We start from the raw sequence: 27,945 nt of genomic DNA, 5'->3' as shown, positions 1-27,945 counted from the left end.
TCACTACCTACAAAAAGCATCTCCATTCGGCTCTCCTGGGAAACGCTGCTCCCAGCAGTTTCCACACTGAGCCCAGGTCTGCAGGGCAGCTCAATTCCCTGTCCTCATGAGGAAAGCTTCATGGAGCGGGCACCCGTCCACTCCCAGCAGCCTCCTCTCCAGGCAGAACGGCCGACTCCCCAGCAGTCCCTCATCCTCCTGGAGGGAACTTTTCCATCCAGGAACAACAGTTGCTGGTTTTTTACTCTTAAAGGGCAGTGCCAGGAGCGGAGACCAGTCTTCTAGGAGTAACTGGACATCGCCCCAGCTTCCAGGAGTGGAGGCGTGGAGGCGGCCGGGAGCCCTGCAGACATCACTAGGGACTCCCAGCACCAGATGTGAGTGGACAAAAGCCCAGCACTGAAGGAAGAGCATTTCACAATTAACTGTGAACGGGACAGTCTCCCATAAGCCCCAGCACCTCCTTCTCTAGTTCTGACTCCCCACCCCCGCACAGGAAGAGGCCAGCCTCTTGCATCTCCTTTGCGGTTCCATGGGCTTTACCAGGCTAAGGTCACACTGGTCATTGCTCCCTTACCCAACTTATCTCAGGATTCAAATACACACACACACACACACACACACACACACACACACACACACGGTTGACCTTTGTAGGCTTCTTTTTAAAATAAATTGATTTAAAGGAAACATTGTGGAGTGTGACTGTGATCGGCTATTAATATGTCACTTCCTGGCAACTCTTACGAGCCCTTACATGGGCCAACCTCTGGCCCTGTTTTATTCCACTCAGTGTTTTCAACAGCCCTTTAAGGAAGCCCCATCATCACTCCTCTTTCACCGATGAGGAAACTGAGGCTCAGAGGAATTAAGCACTGTGTTCAAGGTCACACAGCAGGAATATTGGGAGGATTCAAACAGGCCCCCCTGTTGAGGGCAGTGTGTCTGGTGCCTCCCCTTCTCCTGACATCAGCGCTGACGTCAAAGGAGGATCGTTTTACTGAAAAGGCAACAGAGGGAAAACAGTGGATTGATTCCCCAGGGGAAGGTGCTGGCCTCACCATGCGCCCAGGGCACGTCCCCAAAGCCGCATTCCCAACTCCCACGGGCGCCGGGGGCCCACCGCAGGGGCTGCTCCCAGGTGGGCGTCCCAGCCCGGACCTGGGTCTAGACCACTCCTGCACCTCTGCCCCGGCCCCCACCGGGCCACAGGTGGCCTTGCCGAAGGGGTAGTGCGGGAAACTGCCTCCCTCCCACGTCCTCTCCCAAAGGTCTCGGCCCTACACGCCCTGCTTCAATTCCGAGTCAGTTCGAAACTGAGTAGTCGCGCGGCCTGGGGAACACACTTCACCGCTCGGCTCTCGGTTTCCCAGCCTGTAGCTCGGAGATCGGGGTCTCTTGGGGTTGGGAGGGATTAGTCAGCGAAGGCGCGCGCCGGCGCCCGTGCGGCGGCGACCTGGGGGATGGAGGGGGCGTCCCAGCCCCCGCCCCTCCTCCATTCGCCCCGTCGGGTCTCGCGCCCCCTCCTCCCTGCTCCAGCCCCGGGCCCCGCCCCTCGCCAGCTCCCTCCCCAGCCGCGCACTCAGGCCTCTGTCACCTCTCAGTGGGCGGGCCCGGGGGGGGGGGCGCGGCCCCAGACCGCTCGGCACAGCCATTGGCCGCAGTAGGTGAGGCCGGGCAGCCTCCTCCCCGCGGCGGGGCGGGCCCGGGAGGGGATGAATGAAGCTGGAGTGGGCGCTGAGCGGCAGCCAGAGCTTGGTTCGCAGAGCGGCGGCTGGGTCCTCTGGACGGTGAGTGCTCGGGGCAGCGTGGGCCGCGGAGGGTCAGGCCACCTTCGTGGGCGCGCCGCCCAGGTGCGCCAGGCCCAGACCTGCTGATGTCAGGAGCGCGGCAGGTGCCCTCAGACGTTGGGCGGGGACCAGGGGATCGGGGAGGCCGCGCGGGGCGGGACTCGGGGCGCCGGCAGTGCGCCCCAAGCCCCTCCGCGGCCGGGAAGGCGGGACCGAGCGCGGACCAGCACCCCACATCCCGCCTGCCTCCAGGGAATCGGCTGCACAATGTGCCCCTTCTAGCTGCCCGCTCCCCAGGCGGGGAGCTTCCGAGGAGGCGGGCCGAGGGGGAGGGGATGGATGGTGGTTGGGGTCAGGCGGGGATGGGGGGAGCGGCCAGGGCTAGCGGCCGGGGCAGGTGGCCGGGCGCGCACGCGGGCGCAGGCCACGAGAGTCGCACCAGGGACAGATGAGCCTCCCGGAGCTGCAGGCTTGCGGCGGGGCCCACACCTGCCGCGGATGACGCTGCCGCTGAGTCAAGGAGGAAATCGTCTCGAACTGAAGTTTCTCGCGGGCGGCAGGGCTTTGTTCGCGCCAGCCGCGGTCCAGGCACCTCGGGGAGGGGAGCGCGGGCGGAGCCGGCCCCGCGGGCCGAGCTACTGGGTGGGCGCGAGGGACTGGCCCCAGCCTGGGCGATACGGGCCACGCCCCTGTCCCCGCCCCACTACGCGAGGTCCCCGCGTCCGGTAGAGAGCCGGCACTGGAAGACCGGGCGCCCCTGGGCGCAGGCAGAGGCTGAGGGAGGATGGAAACGAGGGGCCCACCCTCTGCACCCAGTGGGCACGCTTGGCTCTGGACGGGAAAACCTAGGCAGATGCTGAGATTTCCAGCCTGGGCGGTGTGGAAGCCGGTGGGGAGGAGCCCATCAGGCAGTGGGGTCCGGGCCCCATCCCCCATGTGGGTGCCTGGAGGCTCCTGCTGCCAAGGTCAGACTCGGTGATGGGCCTGTTTCTGTCTGGAGCCGCCAGGAGCTGCAGTAGTTTTCCACAGTGAAGGAACCAGCTTCCTAGTGGCCGCCTTTCGCGGCGCTTTGGGGAACTTGGGTTTCCTCTGTCTAATCAGAAACCAGCTCCCGGGGGCTGGCGGGGCGGTGAGCCGTGAGCATGGCGGTGCTGTGAGGTTTCCTCTGTGCAGCCTGGGGCAGATGGACTTCAGAGGAGAGAAAGCACTTGGTTTTAGCCGGGTTGGAGGGTGACTCTAACACCGGCAGTAATCATAACGACCACAGGCGCTTTATTGGTCACTTAGAACGCGCAGGCCCTGTGTTGCGTGCTTTGGGCGTCATCTCATGGGATCCTTACCACCACCCACGAGGGAGCTACTATCGCTCCCATTCCGCAGATGAGTAAACCGAGGCACTTGTCCAAAGTCACACAGGCAGAACGTGGTGGAGAGGTCTGAACCACATTTGTGTGATTCCAGACGTTTTGCAGCTCTGTTCCTGGGGGAGAAGGAGGCCCAGGAGGGCCAGGCCTGACACAGAGCAGGGTGTCTTTTGCTGCCACCGAAAGATGGGCGGCACCTAAGGGGACAAGAGCATTTGGCCAGGACAGTCCAGGCCTGTGGGATGCAGGCGGGATGCTTCTGGGCCTCCACAGCCCAGCTTTCCCACGTGCTGCTGGAGGGAGGGAAGGGAGAGCCCTCTTGGTCGGACCCGCGCACCCCTGACTGCCCTGAATCAGCAGGACCCGTCCTGCCGGGCAGGGCTGGCAGATATCGTCTGGAAATTCTTCACGGGGCTGCTTCCGTCCCGGGTGGCTATGACCTAATCCATGGTTCCTCGGGTGTAGTCCCTGCAGCAGGTGCTGGGCAGATCCCAGCCACACCCTTCGCCGCCGCTGTGGTGAGGTGGCTGGGAGCCTGGAGGTCAGGATGAGGGCCGTGTGAATGAGGCAGGATGAGGGCCGTGTGAACGAGGTCTTGGGCTGGCATCCGGTCCCGTCTGAGTGCCCAATTCCGAGCAACTCGACTTGGAGAGCCAGCAGGTAGTGACTGACGCCAGCATCTCAGCTCTCACAGGTGGAGCTACGGCGAGCCGTCCAAGTGGGGGCCCCTGACCTCCTACCATACAGCTGTCGGGGGGGGGGGCTTGTGAGGCTGTGCGGAGCGGGGGGAGGCAACGTGGGGGAGGGGCCGGGAGTTCCTCGGCACAGACACCTCTCGGCTCAGCTGATGGGCCAGGCCAGCTTGGGAGTCCGAAGAAGCCTGTGGTTTCCTTCTAAGATAGCCGTGCACGCACACAAAAGTACGCTCACACGTGTGCACACGTGTACACACCCTCACTCACCCAGCTGAAGCCCCGAGTGCAGAGCTGCTGGCCTGAGGCCCCAGGGTACACGTTACCCCCCTGCCAATCAGCCTGCCTAATCCCGCAGGCTCTGACTCTCCCCAGGGGACAGGGGAGGGAGGCCTCCGGCAGTGGGGCATACTCCCACGGTCCCTCCACCTTCTGCCGACCTGCTGCCGCCTGGCCGGGGACAGCCCGGGAGGGTGGGACAAGATTCCCCCTTGAGAGGGGGCTCCCTGGGGAGAGCTGCGTGCCTCCTGCGAGGAGGACAGTCCCTTCTCTGTACAAGGAGGGGCTCTCCAAGGCCAGGAGAGCTGTCAAAGGCTTCATCAGAGCTGCTCCCGGCCTCAGACGTCTTTCCATGAGAATGCTGGCAGCAGAACAGCAGGGAGGCCTGCCTGAGGGCTGAGCGGGTGCTCCAGGGCCGCCAGCGCCCTGCTGCCCCAGTTTGGGGGTCACATGGCTGGAGCACCCCGGAGACTTTGTCCTAGGGCGGCGGTCCAGCACGGGGCCCGGGGGAGGGTGCCCGGCTCGGGGGGTGGAAGTCACATCCCTAACGTGGGTGCGCCCGTGGTGGGGGATTTCACGGGTGTGCCGTGCGCAGGAGGGGGCTCAGCTGAGCTGGGCCGTGGGACGGGCGTCGATGTGATGGTGGCGGCGTGCTGTCAGGCGCCCTGCCCTGCAGCCCGGCTCCCCGGCCTTTGTCGGCTCCAGGCTGTGTGTGTCTTGCTGCCACCGGCTCTCCGCAGCCCGTGCTGTTTGGATTTGCAGCCGGGACAGTTTGCCGCTGGCTCGGGACAGCCTTGGGTGTGGCAGCTGTGAGCTCCTGTTGGCAGGACGGTGTCCTGCGGTCCCCAAACCCGCCGCCCGGCACAGGCCTCGCACAAGCAGGTGTTGGCACAGGACTACCTGCTGCATGAGTCAGGGGTCTCCGGAGAAGCCCAGCCAGTAGCAGATAGGTCGCTATAGAAAGAGACTAATTCTAGGAGCTCAGCCCACGTGACTTTGTAAGATACGTGGTCGGCAGGCTGCAGGCCCGGCAGAGGTGATGTCGTGGCTGCCGTCTGAAAGCCGGCAGCCTCAAGACCCAGAGAGAGCAATGATGTTTCCATGTGAGTGAAGGCAGGACAAAGCCGGTCCCAGTTCAAAGGCAGCCCTGCAGGGCAGCTCAGGGCTCAGCCTTTCCGTTCTATTCAGCCCTTCAGCTGATTGGATGAGGCCCACGGGCTCTAAATATACCGATTCAAATGCTAATTGATTCCAGAACCTTCCAGAACCGCCCTCACAGCCGCACCTGGAATGTTTGCGCAACGTCTGGGCGCCCTGGGACCCACCAGACTGACAGGTAGAAGCTATAATCATTCCGCTCTTGGCTCTGAGATCATGGACCGGGCACCAGACTCTGAGGCGTGGGCTCCTCAGAGGGGAGGGAGGAGAGGCCGGGATTTAGATGGCATCGGGGTCTCTCAGGTGAGGATACCTGTGCACTGGACCTGGGATGCTGGCGGAAGCTGGCCCGTCCTTCCTGGGGTGCAGTCTCCACCCAGCTTGGCTGCAGTCACCAGGGCCCCGCTCAACCACCAGCCAAGCCTGAGAATTCAGGTCCCGGAAGAGGCACCACACCTTGCATCAGGCCTCAGCAGCAGGTGGGAAGCAGATACGCTTTTTTGCTAAAACGATTTCCAAGCGGAGAGAAACCGTAGGCCACGTGCACACACTCACAGTGCCCAGAGGGGACCGTAGGCCACGTGCACACTCTCAGTGCCTAGAGGGGGAGTTGGTGGGGAGGCCTGACTTCCACCCCAAGCCCAGCTGTGGTGTCCACTCCTTGGGGGAGCCAGCTGGCATCTAAGTGGTGCTGCCACTGGACTCTGCAGCCCCTGTCACCCTCCCACCAGCTTGACCACAGGGACCTGAGACAGAGGAACAAAAGGCAATGGCCTCGGGACCACCAGCCTGGCCTTAATGGGTGTTGGCCACCTGCAGGGAGTCACCAGCCATGAAGTCACCTTCTCCTGGCTGAGCCCCGCGGGGAGTCAACTCTGGCCCTCTCAGAAGCATGTCCAGGAAAGAAATCACCCCGAGTGGCCTGGGTTGCACCCCCAGGCCCCAGCAGCGTTGTCGTGAGGGTGCTCATGACCAGGAGACCAAGACAGAGCAGCTGGCCGTGCCCACCCACTCCACGTCTGAGTCTGCGTCCTGGACTCGGCCGCGGCGGCTGAGATGCCCTCGTGCCGGAGCTGGCAGCTCCTGCAGACCCGTTTATGCAGCAGACCTTTGCCGTGAGATTCAGTCCTCGAGCTGCACACACAGCAAAGTGTCCTTTAAGTCCGGGGCAGGCGTCAGCATGACTGTCTGTGTGCATTTCTGGAGCTGTCTCCTGACACCGTACACGCCCAGCAAGCGTCGCCCGGGCACAGCCGCATGAGATCTGGGTACAAACTCGGGAATCTCCCCCTGAAGACCCGAGAACGTGTGACCGTCCTCGTGGCTGTGAGATTCCAGGTGTCACACAGCCCGGACCCAGGATCCGGCGCTGCCTGCCGACGGAGGGGACATTCCAGACACACTGGCCCCACGTCGCAGGTGTTTCTGTCCGCCTTCCCCCCCACCCCCACCACACCTCACACCTCAGCGCCTGCGTCATGGGAGGGCCCAGCGTCCTTTCTGATCAAGGCGCTGCTGTAAGGGTGAACGCCTTCCAGCTGGAACACAGCAGGTGGAGCAGAATCTGGGCTTAGTGAGAGATTGGGTCGACGCTGTCCTCGCGCTGCCTCGAAGGTGGGCGGGGGCGTGCAGTCTGCACTCAGGCTGCTGTGTCCTGGCCATCACAGCCGCTCTTGATGGACCCAGGGAGGAGAGCCCGGGGCTGCCCACCCGAGCGGCGCCATCTGCTTCTCATCCCGTGCGGGTGGTGACCACGCCGGTCGCCTGGCTGGTGTCTAAGATGGGATTTTCAGTCTGAATCAACAAGCAAGTGATGTGCGGGACTGCAGGTTGACTTTATGTGTTTACGTCAGAGATCAGAGCTCTTAGCTCAGGTAAACTTTACGCTGACGTGGAGCTGTTTGGGCCACACACCAGTGGGACTGGAGTCTTGTTGAGGGTTTTATTTTCAAATAGGAAGGACTCTATTTCTTCATGACCATCCCTAGTTGCGCTAGCTCAGCGATCTGGCCGCCCCCTTAGCCCTGCTGGGGTCCGATCCTTCCCGTCCCGGCCCCTGCATTTCTCCTTGCGGGGGATGGGCGGGATGGTTAAACAAGCCCAGAGCTGGGGGGAGGCGCTTCTGCAGATCCCTCCTAGGAAGGCCCACCCACCAATAACAATTCCCCGGCCCAGCACCGACCATCCATCCCCACAGGCCGCTGGAGCGACCTCTCAGAGCAGCCGCTGCCCCTCGGCCCGCTTGGATGCCTTCCCTTTGGGGCCACCCCAGCTGGGAAGGGGTCCAGGGCCCTGCTGGTTATGTGCATGCGTTCACGTGTTTCCATGTGGAAGGTGTGTGCACAGATGGGTGTGTGTGCGTGCACATGGCGGAGGAATGCATCCCCACAGCACGAACACGCGGCCGCCTCTGGGCGAGGTCGAGCTTTTTCCGCGTTTCTGTTTCGGGAGCCCGTCTGAGCTGCGGGGCTGGTGGGAAGCAGCGCTGTGCTGTCTCGGGGCTCACGCCTGTCACCGTCTGCTCTGTTCCACGGCGGCCCAGGTGCCTACAGTGCCTGCTTTGGGAGCAGGTGCGTGGCTTTCTGTCCCTCCTGGAGGCTTGACGGTCCTTCACGTGGCGTGAACTTTGCTCCTTCCGTGGGCACCCTCCTCGTCCGCGTGACCGAGCCTGATGCACCAGGGTGCACGGAGGAGGTGGTGGCTCTATACATACAGCCCTGGGCGTGGTCGCGGGCCCTGGGGAATGACTCAGGCGGGAGGCCTCGACATCTGGCTGCCGATCGCCTGGCAGTGCCAGTTTCCAGAGCAAAGACTTGGCCCCGTGTGTCAATGCCACACAGTTGGTCGTGGTTCTTTGAGTGAAACGTTGGCGAGGACAGCCAACACGCTCGTGGGCTCTGAAGCCGGACCACGTGGTCTCGTCCTAACTGGCCCTGGATGGCTGTGTGGCCTTGGGGAAACTCCTGACTCCTCTGGGCCCACTTCCCTTTCCTGTACGATGGGCTGTGCGTGGAGCTCAGACTCCGCCAGGAAGTGGGATGCTGCGTTGTCTTATGGCATTTGTGCCCACGGCCTGGCCCCAGGGAAGGCAGGAGAGGAGGCCGGGGTGAGGCTAAAATTAGCTAAGACGGCGCAGCGGAGGAGAGGCAGAGGTCTGGCAGAAAGACCTGGCGTCCCAGCCTCAACGAACAGGGTGCGAGGGGATCAGGAGAGGCGGAGCTCCCAGACCCCCCCACATGCAAAACTGCCTCCCAGACCTGGGTGTGGTCCCACCACGGCCCACTCCCCTCACCCTGGACCGCTTCCCAGTTTGCAAGGTTAACACAAGATAAAGCCAATCTTTTGTTTAAAAACAGTCCTAACCTGGAGGCCCAGTGGTTAGGACTCTGAGCTTCCCTTGCAGGGGGCACAGGTTCGATCCTTGGTCGGGAACTAAGATCCCTCATGCCACGTGGCTTGGCCAAACAACAAAAAACAAAACAAAGCAAAGCAAGCGAACAAACAGAGACCAGCCCACAGCAGCCGAAAGCCTGTCGTCGCAAGGGCTGAAGGACCTGCCCGTGGCCAGCATGGCGGAAAAGTCCTCTCTGCCCTCTGCCAGCTGGGCCCCTGCCAGGCGCAGCTCCCCCAGAGGCACCCCATGTCCCCTCCCGCCCCACCGCCCAGGACTCTCAGTGGTACCGCCCTCTGCACTCACCACTGGGCTCACGTCCTGTTCTGAGTATCTGTTAGACTCCACCTCCCTCCAGGCCTGTGGTCTCCTGGAAGCCGGGCCTCCTGGGGGGCCGCGTGAGCGTCCTGTAACGAAGGACCAAAAACTGGGGGCTTAAAAGAACAGAACTCGATTCCCCGCCCAGTTCTGGAGGCCAAGAGTCAGAAGTCAGGGTGGGGCAGGGCTGCCCTCCCTCTGGAGGCTCCGGGGGAGGGTCCTTCCCATCTCTTCCAGCTTCCCCCAGGCGTCCTTGGCTTGTGGCTTCATCACTGTAGTTTCTGCTTCCGCCATCACGTGGCTTCTCTAATAAGGACACTGTCGCTGGATTTGGGGCCCTCCCCAAGCCAGGAGGACCTCATCTCAAATCACCGATCACATGTGCAAAGACACTTTTTCCAAATAAGGTCATGCTCAAGGTCGGGAGGATGTATCTTTTCGGGCCGGGGGTGGGGACCACCGTTCTGCCCCTCCGCGTCCCCGGCTCAGGGCCCAGCAGAGTGGTGCTCTGTGACTAGCTGCCTGAAGGACTCGGTCCACCAAGCCTAATCTGAGACAAGTCTGGGGGCAGCGGCAGCCCTCTGGGCAGCGGCCTCTCCCGACATCACTGACACCCGTGCGCGGTGGGGGGTCTGAGGCCGCCTCGGGCCCTGAGTGGCCGACAGCGGGTTCTCCCTGTGTGCCTGTCTGGGTCCAGAGTCCTTCCTTTAAAGGACAGTAGCCGCAGTGGACCAGGCCCCCCCCCATGACCTCATTTTACCTGTCACCTCCTTAGAGGCGCCCCCTCCAAATCACTCCCATTCCAGGGGACACGGTTCAGCCCATAGCGAGAGGTAACCCGACGGAAGTGTGTTGAGTTCGGCAGAAGACCCTCGCACGGGGCCCCCGGGGCTGTGGGTACAACCAGGGTCAGGTGTTTCCTGTCACAGCGACTGTACCTGTGCCGACCGGCTTACTTCTGTCGGGAAAGTCAGCGTTTTTCCTCTTAAGATGCAGAGTGGTTGTTGCCACCTGGGGGGTCCAGAAAGATCTGTTTACCTGGCAATAGGTCCCGCCTTTTCTCAAAGCTTGGGGGTGTTGGGGGTGTTTGGGAGCCCCGGGAGCCTCGCGATGCAGCCATTTCTCAGGCCCGACTGAGCTCCTTTTGGTCCGTGGGCTGGGAGTCAAAGTGAGGGCCCAGATAGGGCAACGGGAACAGGCCGGGCTGGGAGTTTGCAGAAAGATGGAGCGCTGGCACAGTGTCCCTTGAACCTGTCTGCGGGGCTGCGACCTGCAGCGGTTTCAGCATCTCGAGAGACCAGCCACGGGCGAGGCCCGGCGCCAGCCCGCCCTCCCGCCAGGTGCCGTCCCGGGGGCCTGGGTGGGCCTGCCTGTACCCCCTTCCTCACTTCCCACACTCTCCACACGCTGGACTAAGTTGGATTTCCCTTTCACGCTAAAGAGCACAAGGCCGGCCGGGTGTGAGTTCAGGGAAGATGGAGGCCGGGCGTGGAGTTGAGGGCGGGCACGGTCAGCTGCCCCTGGCGGAGCGCACAGCTCAGGCCGGCGAGCCAAGGCCGTGGGGAAGGTGTGGGTCAGGGTGGACCAGGGGCTCACATGGCGTCTGATTCAGTCCTTCTGTGTCTCAGCTCCACTCTCAGCTCTGTGGCCTCATTCAGGCCGGGGGCTGCCCTCACTAGGCTGGGTAGCGGACAGGCCGAGCCGTCGGTGCCCCCGGGGACAGGCCGGGGGAGGGTTCTCCTGGAGATGGATTCTTCCCGCAGATCGGACCGCCGCTGGAATTCCGCATCCACTCCCGCTGCCGTCGCTGTCACGCCCTCGGAGATGCCGCAGCTGGTCTTCCCCGGCCCCCCGTTGGCCACCAACAGCGAGTGTGACTGCACGCCCCCCAGCCGGCGGGCGTCCCTCGGCTCACCCCTGAGCCAGCCGCTGTGCCAGCCGCAGCCCGAGAAGCACGGGCCCCAAGCGGCCCGGGAGGTGCGCTACGTGGCGACGGGGCGGCCGGAGGAGGCCTGCGGCTGGCGGGCCTTCGCGCCCACGTGCCTGCAGGCCTTCAACACACCCCGGGGCTTCCTGCTATTCCTGTGCGCGGCCTCCTTCCTGCAGGGCATGACCGTGAACGGCTTCATCAACACCGTCATCACCTCCATCGAGCGGCGCTACGACCTGCACAGCTACCACAGCGGCCTCATCGCCAGCGCCTACGACGTGGCCGCCTGCCTCTGCCTCACCTTCGTGGGCTACTTCGGGGGCCGCGGCCACAAGCCCCGCTGGCTGGGCTGGGGCGTGCTGGTCATGGGGGCTGGCTCGCTGGTCTTCTCGCTGCCCCACTTCACCACCGGCCCCTACGAGGTGCAGGTGGACGAGGCCGTCGGAACGTGCCGGGCCAACCGCAGCGCAACCTGCGGGGGCCACGCCTCTGGCCTGTCCAGCTACCAGCTGGTCTTCATGCTGGGCCAGTTCCTACACGGCGTGGGCGCCACCCCGCTCTACACGCTGGGCGTCACCTACCTGGACGAGAATGTCAAGTCCAGCTACTCGCCTGTCTACATCGGTGAGTGGGACGGGTGTGATGGTGCTGACGCCAGCCGGCCATCTACTCAGAGCCCTGCCCCGTCCAAGCCCCCTACATGCGTGTCCCTGTTGGCCACACGCGGCCCCAAATGGCCCCAGGTGCTCCTAGGCGAGGTGACACCTCAGGTGATGGAGGTGGTGCTCGCCAGCCTCAGCCCGACCCCTGGCACATCCCACAGGGTCTGGAGCGTGGACACTCGTGGTCCGGTGGTTAGGGCTCTGCGCTGCCACTGCAGGGGGCCCAGGTTCGATCCCTGGTCAGGGAACTAAGATCCCGCGAGCCGGGCTCGGCTGGTGGCTGGGCTGCAGAACTGGGTGCTGCCACGCCGCCCTCGGGGGTTGGGCTCGAGCCCCGAGCTGCCCCCGAGACCCTCTCGTTTATCTGGGGTGAGATTTCCGCGTTCTCAGCCTCAGGCCAGCCGCTTCTCCAAATCCCTCCTGCGAGGTCAGCTCTCCCAGGGAAGGGGTCGGGGTCAGTGGAGAGCCCGCGGCCGACGCCCCGGCCCAGCCAGATTTGCCCGCTGTTCTGCTCCGTTACGTCCACCTTGGACTCTGCTCATCCGTGTCACGTAGCGGCTGCCGTTCCGGGGGCATTTGGGACCCGGGTGAGCCTGCAGCGCTGCATGGGTGCCGCCCTCATCCTGCAAAATGAGTCTTAGGATCTTTGCTCTTCTGAGGGGGAAAGAGTCCAAATGGTGTCTATAGGGGCTTTGAGGGAAATAATTTTAAAACACCTTGAAAGACTGATGCCAGCCGATATCAGACACAGTGGAGACTGTGCAACGAAAACCCCAGTTTCAAGGAGTTCATGCCTGGGGATGGGGTGGAGGTGCAGAAATGCAAGCAGGGCCGGAGGGGTGGCGCAGAGGGCGCAGCAGGTCCCCGACAGCTCTGCTTCCCTTCCAGCCATCTTCTACACCGCGGCCATCCTCGGCCCCGCAGCCGGCTACCTGGTCGGAGGTGCCCTGCTGAATATTTACACTGAAATAGGCCAGCGGTGAGTGACCTGGGCCCACAGAGAAGACGCCCACTCTTGGGGCAGGAGGACGCGGCCCGGGTGGGGTAGGTCCAGGCCGACCTTGCTCTGGTGGACCTGGGAGTCTGGGCAGCTTGGAGAGTATGGCCTGAGGGAGGGAACTGCATGGATGGATGGCCTCCCGAAGCTGGAAGGGACCAGGCCACCATTGCTCCAATGCCCTTTGCAGAACCAAGAGGGGATTTCCTGCTGCCACCGGCAGGTTCTTTTTTTTGGGGGGGGGGTCTACACCAAACAATTCTCTGGACACCAGCTGGGTGTCCCCAGTTCACCTCAATCTGACACTGACTTCTGGAGTCAGCTCAGACCCCACAGGTAAGCGAGAGCACCCACACTTCAGACGCCAACTGCAGTGGTGGCTCCCAGTTACCCACGCTTCCGTCCAACCTGGCTGCAAAGCGGAGGGTTCTAGGACCCCGCCTTCTAGGAATTTGCTAGAATGGCTCACAGAACTCAGGAAAGCACAGCACTGGCTCAGTCGCCAGTTTCTTCCCCAGAACACAACTCAGGGGCAGCCGGCTGGCCTCTGCCAGCCCCTTGTCTCCTGAACCCTGTCTCCAGCCCAGGGTTCTTTCCCACGTACCTTTGAATTTAAAGGTGCACTTGTGTGCAGGCGGGGGTCGCAGGCAAGCCCCCTGAGCTTCACGAGGCCAGGGCAATAGCCACCCACCCTCTGCCCTGCCCCTCCTGGGCCCCCAGCCCCTATGGCCTCGTCGGGAGGCAGCCTCGCAGGTCCCAGAGGAAGGAGTGGGCCTGGGCAGGGTCCCCTGGTGCATGTCCACCCCGTGTCCGTCCCGATGCCCTCCGTCCACTGCTGGTCCCAGACCGGGGGTGGTGGGGCATCAGGGCGGGGGCCTCACGCAGAGCCTTTGGTCTCCGCCTCTCACCGACCGGCAAGCAGGATGCCCGGCGTGCGTGCCCTAGATGCTGTGAGCACAACGCTGTCCCCACGTGCCTCTTCCCGCAGGACGGAGCTGACCACCGAGAGCCCGCTGTGGGTCGGCGCCTGGTGGGTGGGCTTCCTGGGCACTGGAGTGGCCGCCTTCCTCATCGCTGTGCCCATCCTTGGCTACCCGCGGCAGCTGCCAGGTAGGTGCGTCCCGCAGAAGGACACCCCATGCCCTGCTCCTGCTGCCTGCCAGGAGCGGTGGGGCCGGGATCGTCGTCCTCTGGGTGGGGGCTGCCATCTGGCAGGGCGGCCCGGCCGGTGTGCTCCCTCCAGCCCTGTGGCCTCTGCCCGCTCGGGGACCACGGAAGAGGCTTGTTTCACCGGGCGATGGGCGTCCCTTTCAATACCTCCCGTCTCCCTCTGGTCCCAGGTTGGGCCCGTTGGCTCTCTCCCACCTCGCCATCCCTGCCACCCGTCACCGTGGTGCATCTGTACGGGCCGTCTGTCTGGGCGCCCTCGTCCACTGGCTGGTCCCACACCCAGGAGGAGGGGCATCGGGGCCTTTGGTCTCTGCCCCTCACAGATGTTCACATCCTTCCAGGCTCCCAGCGCTACGTGGTCATGAGAGCATCTGACACACACCAGTTAAAGGACAGCAGCCACAGGGTGACCAGCAACCCCGACTTCGGGAAGACCATTAGAGACCTGCCTCTGTAAGGACCTGGGGGGCCTCTTGTCTGTGTCTGTGTGTCCTGAAGACCCTTTAGGGTCCTACACATGCTAGGTCTTGACCCTAAGCTAGGAGAGTCCTGTGACCCCTCCAGGGCCACATGGGGAGCCCACAGCCCCTAAACCTCCTTCTGACCCAACCGTCTTCAGGGCTTGGCCCCAACACTTGGGCTAAGGGATTAAGGGGGAGCGGACAGAGCCTCCTGGCTTGGGGGAACCGAGGGCCTGGTGCGACGGAAGGCCCGGGGCCTCAGCCTCATGGTGCCCACCCCTCACTTCCCGGGCCTGTGGGGGACCCAGGGACACGCACGCAGGGACCCGTCTGCGCTGCCGCACGGCAGGCTCTGGGGGCTCTTCCTGACGCCTCACGGTCACGGAGTGAATCCCTGACGCTCAGCGAGTTGCCCACAGCCAGCTTGTCCACAGTCCCCAGGAAAGCAACTGACCACCTCCCCAAGATCATTCCCCAGGAGTCACCCCTGCACCCCGTTCTCTGACCGTTTCACTGGGAGTCACCTGCACGTGCCCACGGGGCTCCAAGGAGGGGACCGTCCGGCTGCCCGTCCTTGCCGCCCTGCGGCCGCCCCTCCTCTCGGGCAGTGACCTCTCGTTTATCTAGTACGTGACCTGGTCTTACTGTGCTGTCTTCACACACCGTTGGGACAAACAGAGCCTGGGCTGCTGGGGCCTCAGAGGGACAGCGTGCGGCTGGGGGCTCCTGGCCGGCCGGTGCCCCTCATCAGGGCATTCCATGGGGGGCTCTCCTGGCCAGGGGGAGGCGGCCCTCGGAGGGTCCCCTGCCCGAGTCCTCGGCCTCACTGAGCGCCCACCTGCCCCGCAACTTCCTGAGCCCGTGAGTGTCTACGTGGCAGGTGGAGGCTGTTAGTGGTGGGAATGAGCCCCCGCCGTCTGTCTTCAACACGGGGGGGTGACGTGGGGTCAGGGAACCCCCCTGGCTACCCGTTGCCTGGTTAGACCCCCCAGGAGAGCCGCCCACTCAGGAGGCTGTCACCAAGGCCGGCAGAGCTGGCCCAGGGCCACGGTGGCCGGGGCGGTGGGGTCGCCCAGGCAAGGCAGGCTCGCCCCGTGCAGCGGGGGCAGGGCCACCTGGGAGCACTGGCACCGACGGCGTCAACAGCTTGGTCCCCAGTGGACCCGGGGGGAAGCCCGAGATAAGGAGGTTTATGCCCAGGCTTGGTTCCCCAAACCGGTTGCTGATAGTGAAATAACTACCGGAACATGGGCCCTCTGTCAAGGTCATGACTAGTTCTCTGAGCAAATTCAACATGGGAGTTGCAGCCAAGCAATCTGCAGGCTGAGATTAAGAAATAAGGAAGTTCACATACTTCTGGGGAGAGTCACCTGCCCCTGAGCCCAGGCGAGCCTCCCCAAAGCCTGGGCAAGTCTGGGCAGGACCGGGAAGGGACTGGCTGCACTTGGGCTTCCCCTCAACACACACGCACACACACGCATGTGCACACACGCACGCGCACACACGTGCACACACGCACGCACTCTGCTCCCAGAGAGCCCCACCAGGATGGCGTTTCCTCCGCATCTTGTTTCCTTCATGGATGTGGGACTTGGGCTGTTGACCAGAAAGAAACCTTTTCAAGTCCTTGAGTTTGAAAGTCAGTTTTGAAGGAATTGGGTCCCTGTTTGAAGCAGGACAGGGAAGGAGGCCACTCTGCAGTTACCCTGAGAAGCCGCAGGGGCCGGGGGTGGGGGGCGACTTCCTTAGCGTCAGTTCCCTCCCAGGGCACGAAGGCTAACTGGCCACCCTGCATGCTCCGTGGCAGGATCCGGTTTACTGCTGGCCCGTGTCCTCAAAACAAAGACCACCGGAGTGTCAGGGTGTCTGTGCTGCTCTGATGCGCACAGGGAGGTGTCGGCATTGACGGCTGGCCGGGTGGGGGTCTCCCTCCCGGTGGGAGATGACCCGTAGGGTCGGTGGGGGCTGGTTCTCTGGGTGGAGGCCGTAGCTGCAGACACGGAGAATGTGAGCGAAGGCAGCCTTGTCGGAGCCGCCGAGATGGACCCAGGGCTCCAGGGGAAATTGTCCCCAGCCCACATCACTCATGAGTCCTGGACCTGCCATCCGGTGGCTGAGAGGGGCTGGGCCCGGGAAAGGCAGGCGGGGTGTAGAGCCGTGTGCACTGGGTTCAAGGGGGAACTCTCAGGCCAGGTCCAAGGCCCAGTTCTCAGGCCCCTGGCATCACTACACCAGCCACTGCCCCCCAGGTGCACACCAAGAGAAGTCGGAGAGACAGCCAAGCCCACACAGGGTCTCCCTGGAGGGGCCTCTCGGCCCAAGCCCTCAGGGATTTCTGTCCCTCCTTTTCACCAGCTGGCGACTGAGAAGTGGTCCCACCCCTCAGGCCCCGTTCCCCTCTCCTGGGGGGGCACCCAGTCCTGGACTTGGTGACAGCCGCCTCCCCCGCAGCCTCCAGCTCCTGGCTCAGGCCCCTCTGCTGGTTCTCCCGGCTGCCCCTGGGGCAGTTTCAACAGTGTCACAGTCACTCAGGGTCTCTTTCCCCACTGCAGCCGACCTCTGTGACAGCGGCTTTCACAACAAGCCACAGGCTCTGGATCCTGGTGCCAGCTCTCCCCCTGCCCCAGCCCAGCCCCACACCCACTCTCGGTTTCTCTGGAGTAAATATGGGGTGCCCCCTGGCTCTCCCACACCCCACTCCACTCCCCTCTCAGAACCAGGCTCTTTGTGCTCAGTTGGGAAGGGCCAGGGCTCTGGCCCACTCTGACCCTCTGTCTCTTCTCTCTGGTCTCCATTCCCCTCCCACATCCAGCTCCATCTGGCTCCTCCTGAAGAACCCCACGTTCATCCTGCTCTGCCTGGCCGGGGCCACAGAGGCCACGCTCATCGCTGGCATGTCCACGTTTGGCCCCAAGTTCCTCGAGTCCCAGTTCAGCCTCAGTGCCTCGGAAGCTGCCACCTTGTTTGGTGAGAATGCTCCCTGAATCTTGTGGTGGTGGGGGTCCTCCGTTTTTTCACTGGTTCTTAGAGACTGAGGGGCCTTTGAAGGTCTCTTCTAGAAAGACGGGGCGCACATCCTGGGCGTGTGGTCCCCCCAGGCAGGGGCCCCGGAGCAGGTGTCTGGGCTCTTACACAACAGCTCTAATCACACTTACAAAGGCTGCCGCCGCAATGGGCAGGACAGTTTGGGAAGTGCTAAACACGGCCTGCTGACCCGTTCTCTCTGCCGCCCCCCTTGCCACCCAGAGCCTGGGCCTTATGCGTCATCCTGGCTTGTGGCGGAGAGGGTTTGGGTGGCAGGTCCCACCATGCTCCCTCGGGCCTGGCGGTCCCCGTGAGCCAGGCAGTGGGTGTCCCGGGGTCTCCCTGAGGCTGGAGCCCTGGGCCTGCCTGACCGGAGGCGTTCAGTGGCCAGAGTGAGAGTCCCCCTCAGACCCTCGCCTTCTGGCCCTGTCCACGGGTAGCGCTGGGCGGGGGGGGCAGCCACAGCCTCACCGAGAACCTGCCAGGCAGGAGGTGTATGTGGGTCGATCCTGGCCGGGCGCCTCCCACCAGGGAGGACGGTGTCAGACTGGGGCTCCCCGGTGACTAGTGCCCCAGACTCCCCTCCTTGCTGGCCTCTTGGCTGTGACCCCACCTGCAAGAGCCCCACCCCCGCCAGCTGCTTCCCTGCCCCACAGCGGCCAACAACCCTCCTGGGACAGCTGTGTCCTCTGGGTCCCCCCCTCTGCCCCCAGAGCCGGTCTCCATCTGGGGAGACGGGCTCACCGCACCCAGGGTCTTTGAGATCTCCTCCACCCTTGGAGAGCCCCCCCTCCCATCTGTACCCCATCCCAGGGCAGGCCTGGAAGCCACATGCCGATGAAGCCCAACTTGCTACCAAACGGCGGCCACCAGCTTCTCCAAACACCCCCTTGTGGTCAGACTCCGCAGAGGCCGTGTGGGCCAGGGGAGCGCAATTGTCCTTGGGTCTCGCCAGTGGGAGGGGCAGGGCCCAGGGACCTCTCCTCCTCCCTCTCCTGCTCTGCCCCTGCACCCCTGGGCCTCTGAGCAGCTGGCCGGGTGGCCTCCCCAGGCTCCGAGGCCCCCTGTGAGCACCGGTCAGGGTCCTCACATCGAGAGCAGAGCCCGGTGCCGCCACGCAGATTGGGGCCATGGCTGTGGGCCTCTGTCTCCCATCGCTAAAGAGGAGACCAGGCCCAGGGGGTTGCGGGCCCCACCCCCGTGGCTCCGGGACTCACCGAGCCCCTCCCTCCCCACAGGGTACCTGGTGGTGCCGGCGGGCGGCGGAGGCACGTTCCTGGGCGGCTTCTTTGTGAGCAGGTGCAAGCTCCGAGGCGCGGGCATCATCCGGTTCTGCCTGCTCTGCAGCCTGACCAGCATGCTGGCCTTCCTCGTCTTCTTCATGCACTGCCCCAACGTGCCCATGGCGGGCGTGACCGCCGGCTACAACGGGAGGTAAGGGCCAGGTGGCCCCTGGGCGAGGGGAGACCTCGGCACACCTGTTGGGAGCACCGGTGGCCCCTGGGGAGGACGGGGGGTGTCGGGCACTTGAGGTGAGGTCATCGGAGATGGTCGTAACGGTAAGGATGGTGTCCTCAGCGGGGACCGATGGCCAGTCACTCACACGCGGCACCTGAGCCCCAGTCCTCTGTCTGTAAAACGGGACAGTCCCAGCCCCACCTCCTCTCTACGAGTTGTCTTGGAAAGTGGGGCTCCCGTGCGTCGCTGCGCTGGGAACGTGAGGGGAACAGCCCGCTGGGGGTGATTTGGGAATACCTGACGTAGACGCAGGTGAGCGATTGCTGGCCGGGAATTCCCCGTAGAGACGGCAGTGTGAGTGCCGAGGGCAAGGATGCCATCGTACCGTTACAGCCAAACTAGGCAAGAGTTGGTGCAGGGTGGAGGGCTTGGGACCATGGCAGAGGGAGGAGTCTAGCCCTTGGGCGCCTCCCAGATAGTGCTGAGCGGGAAGGAAGGAGCAGGACACAACGATGCGTACAGTGTGCTCCACCTGAGCGCAGAGGGAGCGTGCGTGTCTGTGAGGGCGCAGGTGAGCGATCTGTGGAACGTCCGCGCCTGCGCTGTAGAGCAGGGACCGGGGCCACGGGGACGCTTTGCACCCGGCACTCAAGCAGTTGTTGCACTTCGAGCCCTGTGAACGCACTGCCTACCCAGAACCAAGCCAGGCAGGGAGTGCACCGCGCGGGGCTGGTTTGCTCCGCTCTGAGCACATCCAGCGATTCTAGGAGCCAAGGCGATGCAGGAAGCCCCGGTCCTCGGGTGGAACAAACCCAGCGAGTTTGAAAACCTGCAGACGCGGGCCCTCAGGGACCAGACCCCACGCTGGCCTGCGCCCCACCGTCGCTCTCTCCCACCCGCAGCCTCCTGCCCGAAGGCCACCTGGGGCTGACAGATGCCTGCAACGCCGCCTGCGGCTGCCAGCCAGAGCACTACAGCCCCGTGTGTGGCCCCGACGGCCTCATGTACTACTCGCCCTGCCACGCGGGGTGCCCGGAGGCGGCCTCGCCTGGCCCCGGTGGCCAGAAGGTGAGTGTGCGTGGCTGCTGCCCAGGCGGTCGGTGGCACCCGGACGCGGGGCGGGGCGGCCTCCGCCCCTTCCTCCTGTAATCAGCGCTGTCGTTGCGCTCCCCAGGTGTACCGAGACTGTAGCTGTGTCCCTCAGAATTTTTCCTCTGGTTTTGGCCATGCTACCGCAGGGAAATGCACTTCAACTTGTCAAAGAAAACCCCTCCTTCTGCTTTTCATATTCGTTGTAATTATCTTTACCTTCCTCAGCAGCATCCCTGCACTAACGGCAACGTTACGGTAAGCCCGGGCCTGGGTTCCCTCTGGCCCAGAGCCTTCCCTTTGCAGCTACGGCGGAGCTCTGCAGACCCCTGCGGGGTACGTGCCGGGCCCCCCGGAAAGCTGTGGCAGGAGAGAGCTAACTGCCTCTGTGAGATGCTTGCCACCTGGGGATGCGGCCCGGGGCTCGGCCAGGACGCGGCCACTGGCGTGGGGTGTGACTTGGCCGCGCTTCCCGGGCGTTGACGCGCCAGTTTTCCATTGCAGGTGTGTCTGTGACCAGCAGCGATCCTTTGCGCTAGGAATCCAGTGGATCGTGGTTAGAACTCTAGGTACTGTGCTGTGGGAGGGAGCCGGGCACAGCTGTGGTGTGCATTCACCGCACAAGGGCACGCGCCAGGCTGGGGTGCGTCCCGGCACGAGGCTGTGCCCGCCCGGGGAAGGGCTCCATTCCCTAACCGTCCGCTAGAGGGACCCATGGCCATGTTTTTGCCCAGAGGGACCCATTTCCTCATTAACACACGGGCTCCACCAGAGTCGAAGACCGTGGGGAATCTCCCGGCATGGAGGCAAGCCCCCAGAGAAAGGACCATTAAGCTCCTTTGCACCCGCTGTGAACACCAGTGGCCGAAGCCATGTTCCTTAGAGCCCGCCTGGTCTGGGTCTCTGGACGCCCCCGTGGGCTGTCCAGGTACTGAATGTGCCTCTCTCCGCAGGGGGCATCCCGGGCCCCATCGCCTTCGGCTGGGTGATCGACAAGGCATGCCTGCTCTGGCAGACGCAGTGCGGCCAGCAGGGCTCCTGCTTCGTGTACCAGAACTCGGCCATGAGCCAGTACCTGCTTATCGCAGGGCTGGCGTACAAGGTGAGTGGGCTGGCCTCGCCCCCAGGTGCGCTGGCGGCGGGAGGGAGTCCCAGAGCCTGCTCCAAAGGGCCGAGAGCCTTTTCCAACTAGCTCGGGCACCTGGGCATGCCACTGGGGTCTTCCCACTGGAACCCCGGGCATCATCCTGCAGCCTGGCTTCCAGAAGTGGGATCCTTCCCCCTTTTGAGCTGTTGTTGTTGGGGATCGTGATGCCGTGATGCCAGTGGCGGGAAAAGTGGGACAGCAGGCCCAGGTCACAGGGGCTCACTCTCCAGGCCCCCTGCCCTGCAGGGCCCTCACCATCCCGGCTTGGTGGTTTGCCCCTGGGCTCTGGTCAGCTAAGGCTTTGGAGAAATCAGAACTGCTCCCCCTGCGAGAGCCCGGGCAGGCCCGCTCGCTCTGGGCCGGGTCGCCTGGCCGGGTCCACAGGCAGCGCTTCTCCTTCTCCATCCTTAGTGGGTCTTGAGTTATGTCCTGCTTCTTAGCCTGACCCTCTGCTGTCAAGCTGTTAATGGAAACTTCCTGCTGTGTCTCTTGGCGTATGCTACGTGGGGTGAAGCATAGCATTTATGTTTTGAGTTTCCCCCCGTTGGAGGAAAAGGCACACAACTTCCCAAATGAAATGAAGTCCTAGGGCTGGTATATAAGAATGTCTTGGATTTCTTCTTTGGGTGGAGGGTGGACTCGGGAACGTCCCACTGGCAGAGCCTTTTCGGGAGGGGCCTCAGAGAAGAGGATTCTCAGCCACCCTTGGGTTTATCTCCCCGAAGATCAGCTTAAAAATACCCAAGTGTGAGAAGGGATTTGCGCGGCTCTGGACAAACGGGTCAGTTCAAATAGACGCGCCCCGCGCAGGGAGCCGGCCCTTGCTCTTCTTTTTCCCTGTGTTGTAGGGTCCCTCGGCCAGAGCAGCAGGCTGGACCCCGGGACGGCTGTCTGCCCAGATAGTCCCCCCGCGGCCTCGGCACAGGGGTAGGATTGGCTCCCAGAGTCAGTGCTAATTTTAGCGGGGGTGGGGGCAGCCGGGTGCACCCCCGAAGTGCTATCCTGCTCGCTCACAGGGCCACAGAGTGGAAACAGCCTCTCGTTCCTGTGGCTTCAGGCCCATCTGCCTGGGCGGTGCTCCAGGAAACCCAGGGTTCACACGCTGAACGCACACACCCGTGTACAGAGACTAGCACGCGCGCCCACACTGTCATCTTCCAGCCTGCGCGTGATTCCCAGGGAGCTCAAGGTGGTGGCTGTGGTGGAGTGACCGCTGAAGCTGGCCACCTCTGACTTAGGTTCTGGGGTGGCCATGACGAAAGACCCCACACTGGGTGGCTCAAACAAATTCATTTTTTCTCGTTCTTGAAGCCAGACATCCAAAATCAAGGTGTCTGCAGTGCCCGTCCCCCCGGGGGCTCTGAGGGGACTCTGTCCCGTGCCCCTCCCGGCTCCTGGCGGCTCCTCCATCCTTGGGGCTCCTGGGCTTGTACACTCCTCACCGTCTCTGCCTCTGTCATCACGGGGCTGCTCCCGGTGTGTCACTGTGTTAAACCTTCCTCCCCTTTCTCTGTTTGGACACCCGTCACTGGATCTGGAGTCCACCCTAACCCAGAGTGACCTCAAGATCCCTAACTTAATTACATCTACAAAGACCCTATTTCCAAATCAAGGTCCCATTCACAGGTTCTGGGGGTCAGGACTTGGACACATCTTTTGCGGGGACCCCGTTCAGCCCACGACAAGCACCTCCACTTCATCCAGTGCCTCTGTATTTAAGTCAAATCATACTTTTCATTCCCCCCTAACAATATTGGGGTCCAGGCTAGGGACTGGCTATGCAGAACGGGTGGACCCTCTGGCCAGAGTAGGGTTGGTTCCCCGGGACCTCGTGAGAAAGCCGGGACTGGGCGGGCGGCTCAGGAGAGGCCTAGCGGCTCCCTTCTCCACAGGTCCTGGGCTTCATCTTCTTCACCACTGCCTGCTTCCTGTACAAGCCCCTGTCGAGGTCTTCGGACGGCCTGGAGGCTTCTCTGCCCAGCCAGTCCTCAGCCTCCGACAACCCCATGGACCTTCAGGAAGCCCCCTCAGCCCTCCAGATCCAGAGCGACATCTGACAGCCCACCCGCCTGCCCGGGGGCACGGGCCTGCCGCGACACTTCCTAGGAACACTATCTAATTTCTCCCCGGAAGGGGTGACGCCTCCCTGATTGATCCCCGGCCCTGAGGACCCTGCAAAACTCTGCCACTGGGTCTGGGGGGACTGAGCCTCAAAGGCACCGAGGAGAAAGAACGCAAGACGTCCGAACGGACGCCCCTGCCCCAGCCCCCCAGACCTCGCCAGAGAGAGTGGGGTGACCGGCTCTTGGCTCGGAAGGAGCGGCCCACTTCCCGGCCGGATGCGGGGCTGCCTCCCTCTGGTCCGCTCACACTCTGGCCCTCTCCCACGGACTTAGCCAAATAGCATCCCCTGGGGCCTCAGGGTCCCTCGGAAACACGGACAGCTGTGCTTCCAGAGCAACGTGTGCGATACCTACGTAACTCCGTCAGTAGTTACGAAAAGTGCGAAACCACCTGTGAACTTCGGGGAGACACTTCTGGCATCCCTTGATCTCTCCTTTGAATGGCGGATGTGGAGCTGGTGGCTGCCCGGCGGTTTACAAGCTCTCTTCTCTCTGGAGACGTTAAGGCCGGTGATGCTGGCGCTGTTGGAGCTGCTCCGTGGAAGGGACAAAGCACCCACCCCCGTGGGTGAGCCGGAGCTGGCGGTGCTTCTGCGCGGGTCCACACCATCCTGTGTGCGGCCTGGCCCTGACTTCCTGTGTTTCTCCTGATGCAGAGGAGGCCGGTGGGCTGCCGTCCCCGGGGCACATCCACATGGACCCCTCTCCTGCGTGTGTTCTGAACCTGCCGTCACCTCCTGTCCTTGGGGCCACAGCGCTGCAGCAGGACGGGAGCGACTTGCATAAGGATGTATTTATGGACGCGTATTTTGCATAAACATCTATTTATAGAATTTGTTTTTTACCTGACGGTGTGCTAAGCACTTGTGAATTCTACCCGGAGGGTGTCGGGACTTGCGTGGAATGTCTATTGTGGGTGATCTCAGTTAAAACTGTGGGTATGTAAATATATTTTAATATTTAAAGCATATATTCCTGCCCCGTGTGTTTTATTTCTACAAATCTGCAAAGTCTGGCAGTTTTGCAAATCCTCCAGGTGGGCTTTCGTGAGTTTGTTTCGCCGTGGGCTGCCCGGGGTGAGCACTCGCTTGGCTGGGTTCCCCCGGTGGGTGTCCCCCCACCCCTCGAAGTGACCCCTCCGCAGTTGTGACCCAAGGGTCTCCTCCCTTCAGGGCCCAGCACCCAGGTTCGTGGGGGGGGCTGGGTCCTCAGCCAGTGTCCCACTTCCCGCCACTGTCATGGCGTGCTGGGATTCGGTCAGGGTGGCCAGCGCTGCGGTCAGCACACATGTGCGTGAACACGTGTACGCACGCAGGTGAGAGCCGGCACTGGGTTACTCTTTCCCTAAATGTCCAAATGTGGCAGAGCCATGACCAGGCTGGGCCGCGACCCTGTCTGCTTCCTCTCCTGAGGGCCAGAGGATAGCGATGGCGGTTCTCAGCGACGCTTCTTGGAAGAAGCAGAAGAGAAGGGATCTGGCTCGTGGCTGCTGTCAGAAGGTGGCTCCCCCGTCTGGGGCCTCATCGCACAGGGCGCGTCAGACACCTCTGCCTCCCACTCTGGGAGGGTCTGTGAAGTCCCCGGAGTCCAGGGGTGTGGACGGAATGGGCTGCTTAATTGGATCTGGGTGGGGGTCCCCCAGCACCAGCTCTGGCTGTGAGCTCCGAGCCGGCCCCCAGCCCCGCACCTCCCAGGGAGCCCAGAGGATCCGCAGTTGTGGCCGCAGGCACCGGGGGCGGCACAGACGCGTCCTAGGCACAGGAATCCAGGCCCACGGGCCCACCTGGCCACACGGACCCCAGTTCCTTCCCCAGCCAGCGTCCCCTGCCCCGCAGATGCAGGACAAAACAAAATGGGGGTCTCTCCCTTCCACTCCCCTGGGGGACATTTCTGAGATGTGAGCTGGACACCAATCCTTCCTCAAATCCTGGCCCTCTATTTGCTGGGAACTGGGCAGGGCCTGGGTTTAAGCAAGGAACAAACAGGCTCGCGGCCTTACAGACGACACACGAGCATTAACTGAGCATCTGCCCCACGTACCTGCCCTGCCCCAGGCCCGCGAGAGCCCCGCCAGCCGGGCCTGGAGTGCACCCCCTCGGGGGGCGGGACCCCGGGCCCCTGGCAGAGCCCATGCTCCTGCGTTCCTTTACTCCTGTCTTCGCCCTGGAAGGGGTGTGTCTGTGGTGTGTGCACCCGCTGAGCTGGGTGGGAACTTATTAAAAATGACATTTAAGGAAAAACAGCTTCAGTGAAATATAAATGACATGCGTGTAATTCTCCCATTTGAGGTGAACAGCATAGTGGGCAGGTTGGGGTGTTTCAAAGAGCATATGCAAAACAGCCCCTCCTTGCTGACAGCGCGCATCAATGTTTAAGTGACACAAACAAGCAGAATTTGAAATGAAAGGCAGGGCAACCCCCAAGAATCGGAATCAGATATTACAGCATCAGAGCATCAAACACTCCTGGGGAGCTCTGGGCTGTCACTCGAGTCCCCGTGGTAATTAAGCTTCACGTGTCAGGCTGGTGGGCTGGGGAGCAGAGATGAAGGGGGAGATGCAGCCTGGGGGATGGGCGGGGGGTGGAGACGCAGCCTGGGGGATAGGCGGGGGGGGGGGGGGGGGGAGATGCAGACTGGAAGCCAGGCCCTCGGAGCGGCAGAGGCTCCGCGGAGACCCCTCTGAAGGGGAGACACTGCCCGACACAGAAGCCCAGCTGGGAGGCTTTCCAGGCCCACCTCCTCCTGCGAGCCAGGGCCGGCAGGAAGAACCGGCGGATTTTCAGGGTGGAAGGAGGATCCACATCTCCAGCGCCTCCGTCTGGAGCGAAAACCAGTAGCCAGAGGATGCTTTTACGACAAAGACGGGTCACACGCTCCCTCCAGAGGTCCAGGCCCCGCCCTCCGGCCACACCCGGCTCCTCGTCCTTGTCTGACAGGCTCCTTGCAGCTCCACACACGCACCAGGCCCATTGCTGCCCCAGCACCTTTGCACGGGCAGCTCCACCTTCCCAGACATCCCCACGGCTCCCCCTCAGTCTTGGATCAAACGTCTCCTTCGCCATGAGGCCCAACCTGATGGCCTCGGGGAAATGGCAGCCCACACCCCACTCTGGCACCCCTGCTCCCCGACCATAACTGTTTCCAAGGTGCCCGACACCTTCCAACCATGGTGTCATCGGTAGCTGTGCTGTCTGTTGCCAGGATGCGAGTGCCCTAAAGGCGGGGATCTCGTTTGCTCCCCTGCAGCAGTGCCTGCTCACAGCCGGTGCTCAGTAGTGTTTGTGGGACAATGAGTGGGGCCCAGGAGGCGATGGCCAGGACTCTGGAGAAGCAGCTGCAGGGGGACAGGCCGGCATCGGTGGCTCTCCCAATGGGGCAGCGGCACCGCACACCCCACGGGCCGGCCAACTGGCCTGCGTCCTGCCCATGCAGGAGGTAGACGTGGCAGCTCGCCAAGAGGGATATGGTACAAACATCAGATGGCAGTTCCTGAAATGCCACCAGAGGACGGAGCAAGACCCATTGCAAAGGCAGAGGTTACCCAACGCCCTTCCCCAGGGAGCCGTGGGGGAGTCATCGCTACAACAGTTGAACCTACAAGGCACAGGTGTGAATTGACCCAGAAATTAGCCCAGATACAAGTGAGCAAACTGCAGGTTGGGGTGTGGTTTCGTCCTGGGGTGGAGCCTCAGGGGAACCAGAAATACCCGGATCCAGTGGCTGGAGCAGGACCCTCCCCCTCCCCGTCCCCCAGAGATTCCTCCACCTGAGCAGCCAGGTTAGGCCTGGGAGCGCCTGGGGGGCCACGTTCTCACAGGTTGTGGCCATGTTGCCGGAGCCCCCAGGCAAGGGGACCTTTCACAGGACACCTCCCCTGGGGGTGCGGTGGGGTCTTCTGAGATCCAGGTCCCAGCCCATCCTTCCCACAGTTCCCCACCTCCGATTTGGGGAGGACCCCCCTCAGGGGGGTGGTGGGATGCCACATGAGTTTGCAGGACCCTGGGGCATCTGCTGAAATCCGGGGCCTCACCCCATCGAATGACAGTGTGTGGGCACACATGTGGGCGTGTGCAAGCGTGACCACGTACACACAGACACTCGCTCACTTCTAAAGTGCTGTCCCATGAAGTGAGTTCCAAACCTGGCCCTGGAGTTGGGTTTGATCCCGGCCTCTGGCACGTACAAGTGGTTTGACCTTGGGAGAGTTATGGCGAACCCCGCCTCAGTGTTCTCAGCTGCAGGTGGGACCCATACGGGGACCCCCTTCATAAGGCGAGGTGAGGATGGATCAGTCCTGTGCAGAGCCCCGAGGACGCTCCTGGACACAGTGTGCTCGACTGCCATCATCCCGGTCGGTGCAGGACCCTCTGTGTCCCCTGTGGACTGAGGCTGGGGGTCCACAAGCTGAAGGACCAGTGGTGCTGGGGGCACTTTGAGGCCCTTCCTCCCCATGCCAGCTCCCGGGGCACAGAGACGAGCTGGAGAGCAGTTGCTCTGAATGACAGTTTGCACTTAGATTTATTTCATCGGCAGCACGTTAGTCAGGCACATGCAATAGCTGTTTGATGACTGTTATATGTATAATCCATTTTATTCTCAGCTGGCTGCCACGGTAATTACATTCTGTGGTGTTTAATTCAGAACGTGATCATTTATTCCGAGTCATGTTGGGTTGGGCCACAGACTCGAGGAAGGTGCCGCTGGAGGAGCCCGGCCTCCACCCTGGCCATGCAGGGAAGAGGCGAGGCCTCCAATGTCCCCCTGGCTCTCGTGGAGGCTCCCGGGGGAGGCTTGACTCTGGGCCACGACGGGGCCGGCAGAGAGTGGTGACGATGAACTCAACAATTTCCTACTTAACTGAGCAGCTGCACGTGACGCGTCCACACCTCAC

The 27,945-nt window shown here is 62.8% G+C and overlaps 1 protein-coding gene across 9 annotated transcripts; it reads left to right on the top strand.

The window, feature by feature from the left end:
- The first annotated feature begins 1,657 nt into the window (after positions 1–1,657).
- SLCO4A1 (solute carrier organic anion transporter family member 4A1) lies at positions 1,658–24,023 on the top strand. Of its 9 annotated transcripts, none has more exons than XM_012537666.3 (13): positions 1,658–1,790; positions 10,756–11,546; positions 12,473–12,563; positions 13,570–13,691; positions 14,093–14,204; positions 17,025–17,179; positions 18,475–18,670; positions 19,597–19,762; positions 19,869–20,041; positions 20,288–20,352; positions 20,737–20,885; positions 21,779–21,857; positions 22,823–24,023. In XM_012537666.3, exons 1-13 carry the CDS (start codon positions 1,720–1,722, stop codon positions 23,047–23,049), a joined length of 2,397 nt encoding a protein of 798 aa, XP_012393120.2. In that variant the 5' UTR covers positions 1,658–1,719; the 3' UTR covers positions 23,050–24,023. The 9 variants fall into 9 exon arrangements, 6 of the variants coding, with proteins under 6 accessions (XP_012393120.2, XP_049555634.1, XP_033266295.1 ...); XM_049699677.1 differs by having other exon boundaries at positions 1,701–1,790; positions 11,099–11,546; XM_033410404.2 differs by lacking the exon at positions 1,658–1,790 and having other exon boundaries at positions 3,952–10,969; positions 11,099–11,546.
- The last annotated feature ends 3,922 nt before the right edge of the window (positions 24,024–27,945 follow it).

Source organism: Orcinus orca, chromosome 16 (genome assembly GCF_937001465.1).
Source record: "Orcinus orca chromosome 16, mOrcOrc1.1, whole genome shotgun sequence".
Lineage (NCBI taxonomy): Eukaryota > Metazoa > Chordata > Mammalia > Artiodactyla > Delphinidae > Orcinus > Orcinus orca.
This window is presented reverse-complemented; position numbering and strand designations above follow the sequence as displayed.